Below are 16,275 nucleotides of genomic sequence, written 5' to 3'. Positions count from 1 at the left end.
CATCAACAGTAAGGGAGTACAAAAAGTACATTGACTTTTATAATATATACTCAGAGGCACAATATTCCACCCACATTTAGTATAGGCGACGCATACTAAAGTGGGCGGATAATTGTGCCTCAGATTATACATATAAGTAACTAAAGAAAAGGTCAAGCGCATTAGAGGTACAATTAAGAGAATTTTTATTTAATCAAAATAGTGAATAACTTTATTACACTATATATAACACAAGTTGGTGAGTAAATAAGAGAACAATTTTATATTCCTGAAAATTTAATGACTTTAATAGAAGTATAACTAAATTAAAACAGCAAGATAGAAGAAAAAAAATCGTTATTAACATCATCTTTATCTGATTATGTTTTTAAGCAAAAAGACCAAAATTAATCAATGACCTAACAAAATATACAACAAAAGTCATTAAATAATTAAGTCCAGCCAATCAAGTTAGTCTACCGTGGACGACGACCGAAGCAGTACAAGGTATAACCGTTACTTCACCACTAAATGAACGAGTTACATAATACAACATACAATTTTGAATAATATTGTGATTAAAAGAAAAAAGCTAAATAAATTCTTTCCTACTTATATAATGTGTAATAATATAAAGTGTCCACTACTTATAAATGTATAACTATCGCTTACTTTTAATTTTCACACAAAGAACGGCTCGGGTGCGGTTGCGACTGCGGCGCGACATACGCGCCGTGACGCGACAGTCGCAACGCTCGCCGCGTTCGCACCCTTGCCTAATGCTGACACACATCACAATCTCGCTAACTCTAGGTCACTTATGCCGAATGTTAGACAAAAAAGCGACAATTTCCCAAACCGAAATTAAAATACTATCAATTTGAAGATGATGTCTGTCCAGCGAGCGCGGGCGTGCTTCGTGCTGCGACAACACGAAACGAAACCGCGACAGTCGCGCGCATTTTATCAAACACCTATAACAGTACGAATTTAATGTCACACAAATAGAGCAACAGTTCAATCCTCGTCATTGTCAATAAAAATCAAGAACCACAATTAACACACGAAATCGCAAATACGTAATATTATTATGCATATAATAATTAACTAAAAAAAGTATATTTCGTTGAAATCTGTTTGCTATAACGTAATTTTGTGGACGTACACTGCAAGTATTCGATTTGTTAGACATTAAATTCGTACGATTGTTCCTATTAGGTTCAATTAGATGAAGTCAATCGCCGATCGGCAATGTGGTCGTCAGTCGGCGGGCGGGCGCGCGTGCGAGCGGACGTGCGGCGCGCGCGCTGAACGTTGTCGACACGAGTCAAGTGAGCAGCGTAACATCTGTACAATTTACAACTAGGCAAATACAACACGGAGGGACGAGCCGCTCCCACTCGTTGAGCGTCAGCTTACGATTGTTATCTCGATATATTGTATTGTGAAGCGCGCTTTGCTCTTCCTTGGAATCGTAACAATGTAGCTTTTTTTGGAGTTTTAGTTTTTTACAATATATAGGATTTGTTTTTTTTTTCATTACCATTATTATTTCTATAATTAATTACAACTAATATTTACAATGGAGGTGAATGGACATATTCAAAACTCTACTTAATAATTGAAAATTAATATGAATCTCCTACCCAAAACGAACATTATCTACAAGTTTATTAAAGTGCGAGATTGGGCAAGTTGCGACGAATCCGTCCAACGGGCGCCGGCCATTCTTTTTCTTATTAGACCGAGACAGTACGCCAGAACAGTGAATGTTTGAAATGTTGCCATCGTTTGAAATATAATTTTTTGTTATTTTTTTTTTGTCTTGACAAAAGCTTTAGGAAATCTTGGCATATTTTTCCAGTGTCCTGTCGCACTGCTCACAAAACAGACAAACGAGGAACAATGTGTACAGTGAAATATTTCGAGGAAAAAGTGAAATTGAAAGTGTAATTTTTGATAGTAATTCACAAAAAATGAGATAAACTTTTTTAATACATACAGCATCAATGAATCGTCCTAAAAGCGCACCATAGAAATGGATTACAATATAGTCCTACGTTTACCTAGACTAACAGAACTAGCCTCTCTAATCGCTAAGTTACAGTCATACAACTACAATAGTAGGGGAGCCGAAGAGTGGATTTTTGCAGTTACTCGAGCGCGACACATGAACATAAGGGACTATACCTTGCACGTTGTTGAGTACCTCCACCACGTATGAGCCCTTAATATTGGTGCGTTTAGGGCAACCAAAAAAAACTAACTTCAGAAATACTCAAACAGCACGTTAGATAAGGTACCAGACTAAGATAAGCTAAGTGAGTTGATAGGTATAAACTGCACATTTCGAAAATCTAACGATTTGAGCGTAACGTAATGGAATGGTAGGGTTTCAAAGTTAAAAAAAAAACCCTTATATTTTAGTTCTCGAGTTACGAGCGTGATTAATTTTTTACTCATTTTAATTACGGTATAACCCCCCCAAATAATCGCTAAAATTTTCTGACAATTTCAGTAAGCCAAAGTAATTAAAATCTCTTTTAGAGTCTGTAGTTTTTTGTTTCCTCCGCTAAAAGCGAAAAAAGGTAATAACCGTTTATTCTTCCTATAATTCAATCCACCAAGTGCAAATCGGTCCCCAATGACGCTCGAGTAACTGAAAATTTAGCATCCCTGGCTCCCCCACTACAACTGCGAACTCAGCCAGCCATCGCTGTGGCACAACAAAATGCCCAATCTCTAAAAGCAAAACTCTCGCCACAAATTAATCTAAACGTAATATAGATCGAGTCTGCATCTCGTCGTAGTCAAAAGGAAGATAGTCGAATTTTTTCGACCAGATGTGAAATATATTTATACAAAACGCAATAACAGAGACACAGACACCATCTAATGTTTATTCAGTGTAAATTAATATAGGTAAGAGGCCGCCAGCGCTAAGTCGCTTATGTTAAGAAGTAAGAATTCAAAAAAACAACCGAAAATACAATCAGCTATACAATTAAAAGAAATAATTGTCTTTTGACATATAGAAATTGCTCCGATCAGAAGCAATTCGATAGCAAGCACATACACTCCTCATAGAGGCTTAATTGTGGCAAAATACTTTGCAGACACATAGTGCATTTCTAAAAACAAAAATCATATAGTGCAGAGACATAGACTTGGCCGAGTTTGTTGTGGGCTCTTCTCGGATCAAGGCGAGTTTGGAACCCTCGTAACATTAATTTTAAGTTTTCGACTATTATTACCATCATTAGATTAAATTTAATTATGACATAAACCTGACCTTTCAATAGTGCTTGTAAACTGAGCCTAATTGAAATAAATGAATTAATTTTTTTATAGACTGTATAGACTGCATTTACTTTTCATAAAAACGGCTCACAAGTTTTGACAAGTTTTCATATAATCTTCTGTCATTTCCGTGAGCCGTGGGAATGACAGTGATCATCGAGTGATCAGAGACAATGATGTAGGTCGTTGATATAGTGTCTCTATCAGTTACCAGTGCCATTAACTTGGGAAATACATATTTGAGTACCAGTAAATTCAGAAATATTAATAATTTCTCAAGTCAATAATACAAGTAATAGGATACCTTGGCGTTATTACTGGTAGGTATTATTAGCTAGGTAGCTAACTATGCAAAAACCCAACAACAATAAATTTTAAGATATATTATAGTGTTTTCATCCCTTATCTCAATTGGCTTTTACACATCATAATGGTAAAACCAGTGGAGTAGTAATTCAGCCAACCTGAGCCAAATTGGATATCATAAAACTTAATAAGAACTGAGCTGGAAATCAAACCCGGAACCAAATTATAAAGCATTGTGAGCAGTAGAAGTTTTTTAAAGAGCTACTAATATATCTCAATACAATCCAACAAAGGGTAAGTAGTTTCATGTACTTAGTTTTGGTAAATAGGCTCACGTTTGACAACAGATGATACAAATCAATTTTGAGGACCAAGTTGTAAAATAGCTATGAAGCAAAAGTGAATTAAAAAGACATTGTGTTCAAACACATACATAACACAAACACTATGTGAAAATATGTTAGGTTAGGTTAGGTTAGGTTAGGTCTAAGATAGGTCTAAGATATACATATAAATTTAGATATACATCAAATTACCTGCATGACCGGTTTAATCTAAACTTAGTCAAACAAAAGTTTTTTAATACATAAAAACAATATATATAAAAAAAACAGTTTTAGAGGAGTACACATGCTTGCTATCACATTATATAATAATTATCTTGATTTATATATTTTATAGTCAGTTGAGGTATAGTTCCGAGTAACTTTTACGATACAATTTTCAACACTTTAGAGCACACACGGTTTACCGTCACGCAGGGCGCGCGCACGCGGCGCGTGGTCGCGAGACGCATGGGCGCGAGACGCGTGGGCGCGGCGCACGTGGGCGCGAGACGCGTGGGCGTGGTTAGCGCTGACGGGCGCGTGGGCGGCGGCGCTCGGGGCGCGCCGGCTCATATCTTGGGTATCTTCTGGGAGACGACGACAGGGTTGTTGCGGCGGATCTCCTGCGCGCCGAGCTCCCGGTAGTCGAACGAGCACTCGTGCTTGTCGCTGTACCGGTGCACCGCGCAGAACAGGCCCCCGCAACGGCATTCAAACCCTGTGGAGAACACGCTTTTTTATAAAAAACGAAAAAATGCAAATTGTAACTACATACTTTATAAAGACTAAAAACTTAATAGTAGGCGAGCCCGGGATGCTACATATGCTCGAGCGTCATGGGCCGCTTGCATTCGGTAGATTAAATTATAGGGAGAATAAATAGTTATTTTCTTTTTTCGCTTTTAGAGATGGAAAAAAAACTACAGACTTTATAAGCAATTTTTATTACTTTGGCTTAATGAAATTGTCAGAAAATTTTAGCGATTATTTGGGAGGTTATTTTCTTCAAAATAGACCTTCTAGACCTAGATGTATGTATTTATTATTTATTTACTATCTAGGCCCAGACATATGTATTTATACTATGTAGTCCGCAATGGGCGCGAGACGCGTGGGTACGACGCACGTGGGCGCACGGTGTTAGCACTGAAGCGGGGCGCGTCGGATTGGGTATCTTGGGTATACTAGTAAGAATACAACTAGCGGCTGAGCTATCTCAAAGGTCTTTCAAGACTCAACTTACGTTGAACAAGTCATGTTTGCACAAACATGGCGTAGGTATCAAATGCCGAGAATTTGATAACGATTATAATTATTATTTTGTTTTGATTGTTCATTTTCTGTAGGAACCAAAGCACCGGGGGTTAAGTTATGCCCAGAAGACATGAGAGAGGGGAGTTTGATTATGAAGGATATGATTCAAGGGGGAACAACTCTTTTAAGGCATCTCCTGTGAGACTCGGACCTCGACTTAGGTGATCGTTTCGTGCTGACATTGTATTAATAAGATGACATAAGCGTGTGTATAAACTAAAGGATTTTCTTTTTACGGTCTCCAAACCTCCAAACTGAACAGTCAAACTGTTCAGTTAAAACTAGAAGTGAAAAGCAGTAGACAAAACTCAGAACAGCACAGGGCACAGTTGAACTGACAATCTAATCAAAAAAAAATAAATTGTAGTTAAAACTGAAGGTCTGTAGGAGAAAATTCCTTCAGTTTTACACACCAAAGCACTGCCTGTCACCTGTCTACTGCCAAACTCTTATCTGTACACCTTACCACTACATCCAAAGCTAAACACCACAGCATCCATCCGTGCCCACCCTCGAATGTAGCTGTGCCCACCTTAGCATTCTGGGCAACCTATATGGAATTCTAGTATGATCAGTGGGGTGCACAACTAGGGTATGCACTGTACATACAAATTGAACAAAATTGATCATTCCTTCTTCCATACGAATTTGTCATTGCTCTCATCACAAGAGTCAAGTTAAGACTAATTACTCTCCAGGGTATGCAGTGCAATTTAACATCTGAAATGTACGCCACTGAGTATGATACTAATAATAGACTTAATGTCCAGGGCCAGGCGCACCCTAAGAAATAATCCTAGATTCGCCAATGTAAACAGACTTCAAAAAGAAGACTTCAATTACCTGTGAGTCCAACCTTCTTGCGGCAAACGGCGCATCTGTTCTTTTTCTTCTTGTCCTTGCTGGGGTCCTTGTCGTCGGCGTCGGTGTCCGAGGCACCCGTGCTGGCGCCGCTCGTGCCGGCCCCGCTCTCCTCTTCCAGCTTCTGGAAACATTTTACGTAACATTTAAGCTTCGGTATCAACCCTTATTCGGCTCACTGCACAGCTCGAGTCTCCTCTCAGAGTGAGAAGGGTTAGGCCAATAGTCCACCACGCTGACCAAATGCGGATTGGCAGACTTCACACACGCCCGAGGATTAAGAAAATTCTCTGGTATGAAAGTCTCCTCACGAAATTTTCCTTCACCGTTTGAGACACGTAATATTTTAATTTCTTAAAATACACACAACTGAAAGTTGGAGGTGTATGCCCCAGATTCGAACCCACACCCTCCGGAATCGGAGGCAGAGGTCATATATCCACTGGGCTATCACCGCTCAACTCAAATTTAAACTTACGTCATCATTATCAGCCCATTTTATCGGCTACTACAGGATCAGGCCTACCTCTTTAAAGGGAATATAGTTATAGAACCACCATGTTGCACCAATGGTTGACGGCCTCCATGATGTTTAATCAAGTAACTATGATTATCAGATATTAATGTTTATGGCAAGCTGGCCTATTCACTAATTTGTTCTTTATTAACAACCTATTAAAATAACCATCAAATCTGACCAATGACCTGTGTCAGTAGGCATCAGATGACATTTGTTACATAGCATCTCAATTTCTTACATGTCAAAGTTAGTGAATTAGTCTGCAGGACCTAATTTAACGTACTCTCTGAGGCACGGCAGATAAACAACAACAACTTACTTCGCAAATGAAAATTTTACTGAGATTTTCTTTCCACCAGATCCCAGAGAAACACGACTTCGTAATTCGAACAAAGCAGTTTACATACAACACTCATTTAAGATTCTTAATTTATTTGGCTCCTGTAGACTCGCAACGGTAATTACAATTAATGATAATTGATGAGTAGTGAATAGAGAATAGAAAAGTCTGTAGTGACGTTTTTAACCCTGTGATGACATAATTAAAGATAAAGCTACTATATGCTACTTTGTTTCCTGACACAGCAACCGTACGCCTTTTAATAACGCAAAATCTGCCAAATAAATCACCTTTTCCGCGTTTAATATTATTGAAATGTGGCTTCGCCTTGAGTATATAAATTACTACAAAATACACTCAAACTTTCTCACATAATTGTAATTACATTTTATAATGATATAATTCACAACACATTAACAATCTTGAACAACTGATAAATAAATCAATATTTTAATAAAAACACAAGAATCCCAGCGACAACTTCGCAATTGAACATCAACATCATTAACATCAACATTTGTTACGAGTTTCTTGAACACACGTGGTATTAGTGTGTGTAGATGCATTCTAAAGGGATCCCTTAAACCTACACCCAAGGTCACAAGTCCTGGGACCTGCCGGCAAAATGATTGTACAATCACTGTCGTTGCTACCTATCACATCATACATCTGCTGCTGAAGATAACCTTTCGAAAATCGAATCGAAACCGTAATGTGAACATCTCTCCAAGTTGCTACGATTTCTGAGAATACTGTGAAACGTAAAGATTTTTTTCGTCAGGTCTAAATAACGTTGTCGCTTGGATTTGAAATTTCTTCATGCAGAATAGCATAACATCCGCATAGTAACGCGTATGAAGAAAGTGAGTTCAATATCAACAATACTATAAAATATACAGTACAATTCTATACTAATACTAATATTTTATAAGGCAGAATAGTTCGTTTGTTTAGTTGTTTAAGCGCGCTTATCTCTGGATCTACCAGTTGGATTTTACTTTTTAGCACTTGAATAAATTATATAGGAAAATTTTTATGAAAGTATGTTTTTGTAAATACCAAGAATAAGGGGGCTAACAAAGTCGTCAACGTCTCCTACAAGTACTTATAAACACATTGTGAAATCTAAAGTGACCGACCCGTTTTAGACTTTTTTTGCTACCCTCTGCCTCCAAGCTCTTCGGTTTAGAGAAAGTGTTGCTAGCATCTCTGGAATTGGCTTGTGGCTCTTCCTGGATAATCGTGTTGTTTTCCTCGTTAATTCCGACTGATTTCTTCAATTTCAACTCAGAAGGGCGGTCCTGGGCGGATAGTTTCTTCGATGTCTTCTCAACTATTGTGAGCTTGGGCTCGGATTGCTCGTGGATACCTTCCAGCAGCGGTGTGGTATCGTTTATCTGAACTGACTGAAGATTATTTTCCACACTCTTCGACCTCGATACACCGGCACTCTGGTCGAGCGAGGAGTTCTGACTGTTGCTGTTAGATTTACTGTTCCGACGCCTGAGGGCCCTCTTCCACAATCGCTTCCCTTTAGACTCTTTTTTGTTGGGGTCATTTTCCATTATTGATTTATTTCTAACTTGTTATATAATTAAACATTTCGACAGTTATTCGGTAAGTGAATGACAAGTGCTTGTTTAAAAAAATGAAAATATATTTTGCGACATTTTTTGTATACTGCAAACGTATTATAATATTAAAAGTTACATCTTGTACAACACAATATTAAAAAAATAAATAAATAATTCACCGATTTAAACAATTCTAAAAATATAACTTTTGTGATTTTCGTGGCACACGGATTGTCTGTTTGACGTTTGTTTCTTTTTTTTTTTAATAAGAAAAAAATATACAGTTACGTCGTGCCAGTATCGTTATCGGATAATAATCGCTTCCTCTATGCAGTAACTCTTCCGTATGAAAAATATCCGAGTAGGTGGATATCTACGTCACGTTTATTAAGTTAACTCGCAAACGCCAGCGACTACGTCCGGATAAAATCCGGTTATATTTTATTTTTCATGCCGTGTTATTTTGAGAATTCTGGAAACACAAAACATTTTTATAGTAGTAGTTTTCTTTTAAAGTGAAGAACTTTAAATATAAAACTTTCATTCCTTCTTCTGAGAGGAGACCACGAGTCGGAGAGAGATTCTGAGAGGAGGCCCGTGCTCAGCAGTGAGCCAAATATGAGTTGATAATGATGATGAGCCCTTCTTCATGATCTTTAAAAGGATTTTCTTGAAACCAGCTAACATACCTATAAAAACATCTATCCGACGCCCGGCGGATTCACCCGCGTAAATTTCGTTCTCGTGAGAATATGGGGATAAAATATAGCCTAGGACACTCAAAACTAACACGGCTTTCTAGTGGTAACACAGAATTCCAAATCGTAATTATGCATAAACGAAAACGAATACGAAAATGAAGGCGGCCAGCCTTAGGCGTCTCGCCTCAGTTTTGACGCGGTAGTGACCTATCTATAGTATAAAATCTTTGGATTACACATATCCACACGTTTCAATAGCCAGAGTACGGTGACACGTATATGTCCGTAGCATTCAAACGCCCTTACACCAATACGTGCCCTTCCGCATTTCACGCACACAAGCGTAACGAAGAAACGAGTCGGTTCGTCCGACAGATCCGCCGTAAATGGCTTTAATTGATACCCATTGAAAGAATCAAGTGCATGCTGTTATTTCTTAATTCGTGTTCCGTACTATGATCACATGTTTCCTGATGCCATAAAAGCAATTAGTGAGCTTTCATATATTATTAAGCGGAATTGATTGTTTGGTTGAAAGCGCTAATCTGAGGAACTGTTCGAATTGAAACATTGTTTCGGTTTTGGATAGCAAATTTAATTATGGGAACAATACCTACTCTATCAAATTCATTGCAACTCGCAAAATAGGTTGCTTCCATTCCAAACGTCTAAAGAATCATCATCATCATTATATCAGCCGATAGATGTCGATAGACGTTTTGTAGGGACTTCCAAACATCACGATCCTGAGCCTCCTGCATCCACCAAATCCCTGTGACTCGCTTGATGTCGTCAGACCACCTGGTGGGGGGTCGATGTAATCTATACTAATATTATTAAGAAGTAAAGTTTGTAGGTGTAAACTCTAGGGTCTCCTCAACCAATTTTGAAAATCTTTTACCTTTATAAAGCCAAGTTATTGGTGAATGCCATAGGCTATATTTGATCCCCGTTTTCGCACAGTAACGGGAAATACACAAACGAAACCGCGAGGCGACTGCTACATTGTATTAACTACTACCAGAACCTCCTAGTTTCACACGCGTAGTTCCCATTCCCGTGGAAATACGAGGACAAAATATAGCCCGTTACTCCCGGATAATGTAGCTTTCTATTGGTGAAAGAATTTTTCAAATTGTTCCAATAGTTTTAAAATATATTCAATGCAAACAAACAATCAAATATGTCATCTTTTTAATATTAGTATAGTTAATACAAGGTAATACCACCCGAGCAAAAACACAAGCGGATCGGCCTGTCATAAATACATTGCAGAAAATTGCGTATGACAGACAGATATCGAACTCTTCCGTTATATAAATTACATGAACGGACTATAAATAAATCGTACTGTAGCCGACATCTCTTTGTGATGTGCCGTACCGTGAATAGTACGGAGTAGGTACGTATGGGCACGGCACTACTAATTAATAGACGTTGAATACATTGCACACAGAATATTCAACTTGTGACAAGGTCACATGTTATGTAAGTATTAAAGGCGATGCATTTGGCTCTCTCGTCAAACGTGGACCTTGCGATTTAGATATATGTATGCTAATTTATCGATGTAACGTGACGTCATCACATGTATCCACTGCGCTTGTGTGGGGTCTGGTGTCTATGAAGAGCAAATGTGACGTCACATTACGCTCATTCTTAGACTACATTTGTAAGCCCCCATTCGCAAGAGCGTTTTTTTTAACGGACATTAAAAAAAGCTTTCAAATATAATATAAAGTGAAATGAAGGTCTATTTCCAACGCCCAACATTCAAAATACAACACAGCTCGAAAAAAAAGCGCAAAACATTAAGGAAAAGGAAAACATTAATTAGTTTTTATTAACATTAAAAAATGTTTTGCTTGAAAAAGTATATTATAAAATTAATGACTTTTTGACCGAAAAACAATAAATCCGCCTCTCTACTTATCTTATCTTATGTTAAGTTAAGTTTTGCTTTGTAGTTACAACACCCTCACAGGGTTCCATTTGTAATAATTATGACATTTTATATATGACATGTGTTAAATATTATAATGGAAATGTAACTTAAATAAATAAATGAAAGCGTCGCGTTTTAAAACGCTGACGTTTGAACATATTGGGAATGTACTTGTTCTATTTGAACGCTTTTTAACGGACGTTAAAAAAGCACTCGTGCGAATGGGACTAAATGTGTTGACGCGCTAAGTTAAAATAATCTAGATATACAACAGCACATTCAATAGTGACGTGTTTACACCTAACTTTTTGCTCGCTCGCTCATTATTATTGAATTCGTATGATTTCTACTTCGCTTTCGGGCCTTACATTAAAACTAATTGGTTATTTTTAAACCAATTAGTTACGTGTATGACTTAACGAAGAGTAAAAAACCTCTATAATTACCTAGTTTTATTTTTACTTATAGTGTTTTACTTTTCCTTGCCCTAATGTGTGTAGGCGTCTATAAAACAGAAAGCGCCTAAAAATGTCTACTCATTCGTTTTAGAGTCCTTCAAACAAAAAAAATACAGACTTCCTTCACTACTTCTAAGCACTAGTCATCTACATTTTGCATTATGGATATTATTCATATATTAACCTATTTGAACCAGGCATTTGGCCTTTTTACCAACCTATTAAAATAAACATCAAATCAATTAACAAAATGCCATTTACCAACTGTGTGATATCCACCAGTAAGCACCGGATGACATTAAATAGAATCTCAATTTCGTATATGTCAACTAGCATACGACAAAGCTAGTGAATCAGCCTGCAAGCCTGTAGGAGAGGAGCTTAGAATGATAACTCAGCTAAACTTATTAATGTTTAATGTTTTTTTTATTTATTTTAAGCGATAAAATATTTCTTGTTCTTCTTCTAAACCCAGGACTTCGTGATCCATAGGACATAGGCTAACCAGTGCATCAAAGAGGCGGTTAATTAATATGCATATTAGTTACTAGGTAGGCAAGTAGCAATTAGTTTTTTTTTTTTGAGTAAATACAATAATTAAAATTGAATTGAATTGTATATATGTATGCCTAGTAATAAGTTTATTATTATTATTATAGCGTTAATTAAAAACAAACTACAGAATATTGAATTAAAGTTAACAATACGAAGAAAACTGCGCTGTCGGTATAAAGGCATACGCTTTTTATTGGCCTTTGTTCAGCTGCACACAATTACTTTGATTGTTAAGCTGTTCTTATTAATACGCAAATACAACATTCCCATTTTTTTTTCATACTAGCGGACGCACGCGAAATCGTTTGCGTGAGTATATAATATTAATATTTTTTATTAAATTTTTTTTTTTGCTACATTTTCACACTTTTTGTGAGTTGTAAATATAGTAGAATTAAATATTTTAATGTATCTATACTTAATATTATAAAGCTGAAGAATTAGATTGTTTGGTTGAACGCGCGAACGGGAACCAGGCGGGTGAAACCGCGTGGCGTCAGCTAGTGAATACATATACGAAAAAATCATCTTCCACGAGTTTTTTGAAGAGAAGAAATTTTAGAAAAGTTTTTTGCGATTTCACTAATTAAGCTAGAATGAGAACTTTCGTTTCAGAAATAGATGATAGCGGTCTAAAAGAGATAAGAATAGAACAAGAAACAAGGTTATTCAACCCTGACTTCCATTATATAACATTAATCGTTACGATTTTGCCTAGCCACGGCCGAAGCCTATCGGTATCCGACTAAACCAGCAGCCAATGTAGAAAATACAAATCATAACCCAAATCGGGAATCGACCCTAGGACGTCTTGGTTATAAAGTAAAGCATTGACAACTGTGCGCGTGATTGCTGTGTCAGTAACAAAGTGGTCATAATACGCAACGCTTAATGGTCTATGATACGACAATAGAAATACACATTCTCATCTGTTATCTATTAGTGATAAGAAATAAATGATAGATAATATTCACAGTGACACATTACAAATAGATTGCCTAGTAAAATTGCAGCTAAACACGTTTTTCATACAAAATCTAGAAAACCATGAACTACATCAAAGGCAACCTAATGCAGTTAAATTAAGTATAAAATAAGCTTCATATGACATATTAGACGACTAGATAACTGATTAAGGTATTGAAATATAACCCCACAGTTGCGTGAAAGCAGGGTAAACCTTTAATTTTCTAATTCTTTTGGGTACATTTTATTTAATAATGTACGGCTTTTTTTTATTTAACCAATGAGGGAATTAGAGTCCATAAATTGAAAAATATAATCATTTAATACTATACGGTCACAATTTAACTAGGCAACCTATATGCAATGTGTCAATGTAAATATTTTCTATGGTTTATTTCTTATCCCAAATAAATAACAGATGAGGGTATATATTTCTTACGCCGGCTCTCGTACTAAAAGTGCCTAAAATATTCTCAATTTGAAAAACTAAAACACCGTACACTTACCTTTGGAATCCATTACCAGTACTACCACCATTCACAAAATAAACCAGTTAGTGAATGTGATAACATCAACAACTATAGCTTGGCAAGTTCGTTAATGACACTCCCATGATATGCGGGCGCCGGGAGGGGAAGGACTGCGCGGGTATGAATTCGTGCGCGCGGGGCATCACAACCCCCCTCCATCGGACCATCGGGAGTGTAGCGAGCGAATTTGTCAAGCTATACTTACCTACTTCTACTAAATAACATGTTATTGTTTAGTATTTTATAACATGAAACTATGATAAACTCACAACCGCGATAAAAAAACTTACTTCTAATTAGAATTTGGGAAGTCATTATGTTATCGCGGTTTTTTGGAAAAAAAATAAAACATTTGATTCAAAGGGACTTTTTCATCACGTCACGTAGTAATTATTATATTTATCTATTCGGGGGATTTTTGCTCCAATATAAAATGCTTTTGTTTTCTTTATATCTTAATATAAGCAAGCGTTTAACTGCAATCACGCCTGATGTAAAGTGAAAATGCAGCCTGCGGTGGAACGCACTTTCCTAGAAGATGACTATTCACTCTTTACTTTACGATACCCATATTGTAGGTGGTGAGGAAAACGGAAAATGGAAGAGCAACTTTGCATTGCGTAAGTATAAGCAAAGAGGAACTAAACCGCTTAGTAAGAGACCGAGGAATATCAACGACGCAAACGCAATCTATGATACTGTGCCTAAATAAAAGTAAAAAGGTGTAACGAATGATTTTTAAAACCACTTGATGGATACATTCCCTTGTGGTTTTATCAGTACTTCGGTTTTTTTCTATTTAGAGCTCTCATTGTTAATACACGTACCGCGTATCGTCCGTATCGCGTATATCAATGCACGCCAACAATATAATATTATCATAAATTACGGTTTCCTTCATTGTTCGGAGCCTACACAAATAAGTAGATCTTGAGCACACGAGTCGGGTACAATCATACAGTGTTTATTAAAACAAATATCTCGTACACAACGGCATTGTTCCACGCCGTTATAACGTGATTCATGAACGCTGAGTGCCCGCGCAAGGAACACCACGGTCCGATATACTCACATGCCTGCAGCGCTGCCGGCATGACGTCCGGCAAAACTCATCGTGTGTTGGTCGCGATTTTTGCTTCAAGTGGAGCCATTATGCACAGGCGACCAACATGATGAGTTTTACCGGATTCTTGCCGTCAGCGCTGCAAGCATGTGGGTATTATTGGACCGTGGGTGGTAGCATAACAAGATAAATTAAAGCCTAAAATGTTACTAATTACATCATTTAAGATTACTTGATTTTTAAATTAATACTTCTTAATAGTTTTAATTTTAGTTACAACAGAATTTTCTGTGGGCGAGCATTTGCTGAAAGAAAGATGAACCAGATACTTAAGGCTATATTTTTTTAATGTTATACAATAGTCTTCTGTAAAACTGTTTTTTGTTTTTTTTTTTTCGAGATAATATCACGTTATTGAAGCAAAGGCGATTTGGCAATCAAATCGATATTTGAGCATGCGAGGATGTTTCAGTTCAGTCTGAATGGGTCCTAATAAACGGTTAGTATTGGTAGTATATAGAATGTGGCCTCACGTCTGTAAGCTGCAGCGGGCTGGCGGGCAGCGCGGGCACCGTGGGCGCGGCGGCGGCCAGCGGCGTGGGCGTGGGCGTCGCCACAAATGACGACGACACCGGCGACGGCGTCGTCGCGGGCGGCTGCTGCTTCTTCTTTAGCGCTTCCTGGAATTGAAGGTCACTAACATTTATACACAACTAGCTGCGTCTCGCTGTTCAACCCCGTGGAAGCATCAAGATAGTGACGTATGTGTTTATTCCAGACTATGCCTCGCTGTTTCACTCGTGAAGCATTGAGATAAAAGAATCCTTTGTGTTTATTCCACACTGTGCCTCATTCTTTCAGTCTCGGGGGTAAATCGAGATGAAACTTAGCATACTCGTATGTGCTTATTCCAGGTTAGAAACATACGAGTAAAAAGTATGTGTTTATTCCAGACTGTGCCTAGAACATGTGGAATTATAAATTAATAAAAAATTACCCATTTCTTTAAATATTCAACACTATGCCGTTCTCTTTCATCCTGGCGGGTATATCGAGATAAAAGTAGCCTATGTGTTTATTCCAATTTACCCGGAGAATTAATATCCTAAGTGTTTATTTCAGCCTCGCTATATGACACTGGAGCAATGTCGAGACAAATCATAGCCTATGTGTTTATTCCAGACTATGCCTTGCTGCTTGTTTAGAAGATAATTATTTGGATATTTAGTAAAATCGGTTAGTTCTTTTAATAACATGCTCAACACCGAAGCAGCTCGCCGCGAAGTGATTCGAAGCGTAAAATTAAGTAATTTATGAAACGTAGTGATAGTCACCTTGGATTAGCGACATAAACTGTGGATTAGCGGGCTTAACGCAGGTTTATCGTACAAACATTTTTTATAGTAATTGCATATTACACAAATAGGTCTGTAAAGCAATTAAGTTCATACTATTACAACAACATGGACTGACCCTATTGACAGTTTTGGATCTGCCAATACAAAAGTTGTTTAGTAGAAGTAACTATAGGATAATT

General features: G+C 37.4%; 1 protein-coding gene across 6 annotated transcripts in view; it reads right to left on the bottom strand.

Moving 5' to 3' along the window:
* Positions 1-161: 161 nt before the first annotated feature.
* Positions 162-16,275, bottom strand: part of LOC112049870 (AN1-type zinc finger protein 6) — a 45,674-nt gene continuing 29,560 nt past the window's right edge. For all 6 annotated transcript variants that reach the window (XM_024087914.2, XM_024087930.2, XM_024087921.2 and 3 more), the window contains 3 exons: positions 15,272-15,418; positions 6,069-6,210; positions 162-4,629 (listed from right to left, as the gene is read on the bottom strand). In XM_024087914.2, the coding sequence (XP_023943682.1) occupies positions 4,481-4,629; positions 6,069-6,210; positions 15,272-15,418 (438 nt within the window). In that variant the 3' untranslated portion in view covers positions 162-4,480. The remainder of the gene's footprint in view (positions 4,630-6,068; positions 6,211-15,271; positions 15,419-16,275) is intronic.

This window comes from Bicyclus anynana, chromosome 10 (genome assembly GCF_947172395.1).
Source record: "Bicyclus anynana chromosome 10, ilBicAnyn1.1, whole genome shotgun sequence".
NCBI lineage: Eukaryota > Metazoa > Arthropoda > Insecta > Lepidoptera > Nymphalidae > Bicyclus > Bicyclus anynana.
Note: the sequence above shows the minus strand (reverse complement) of the source record. Positions and strands in the feature narration are given on the sequence as shown.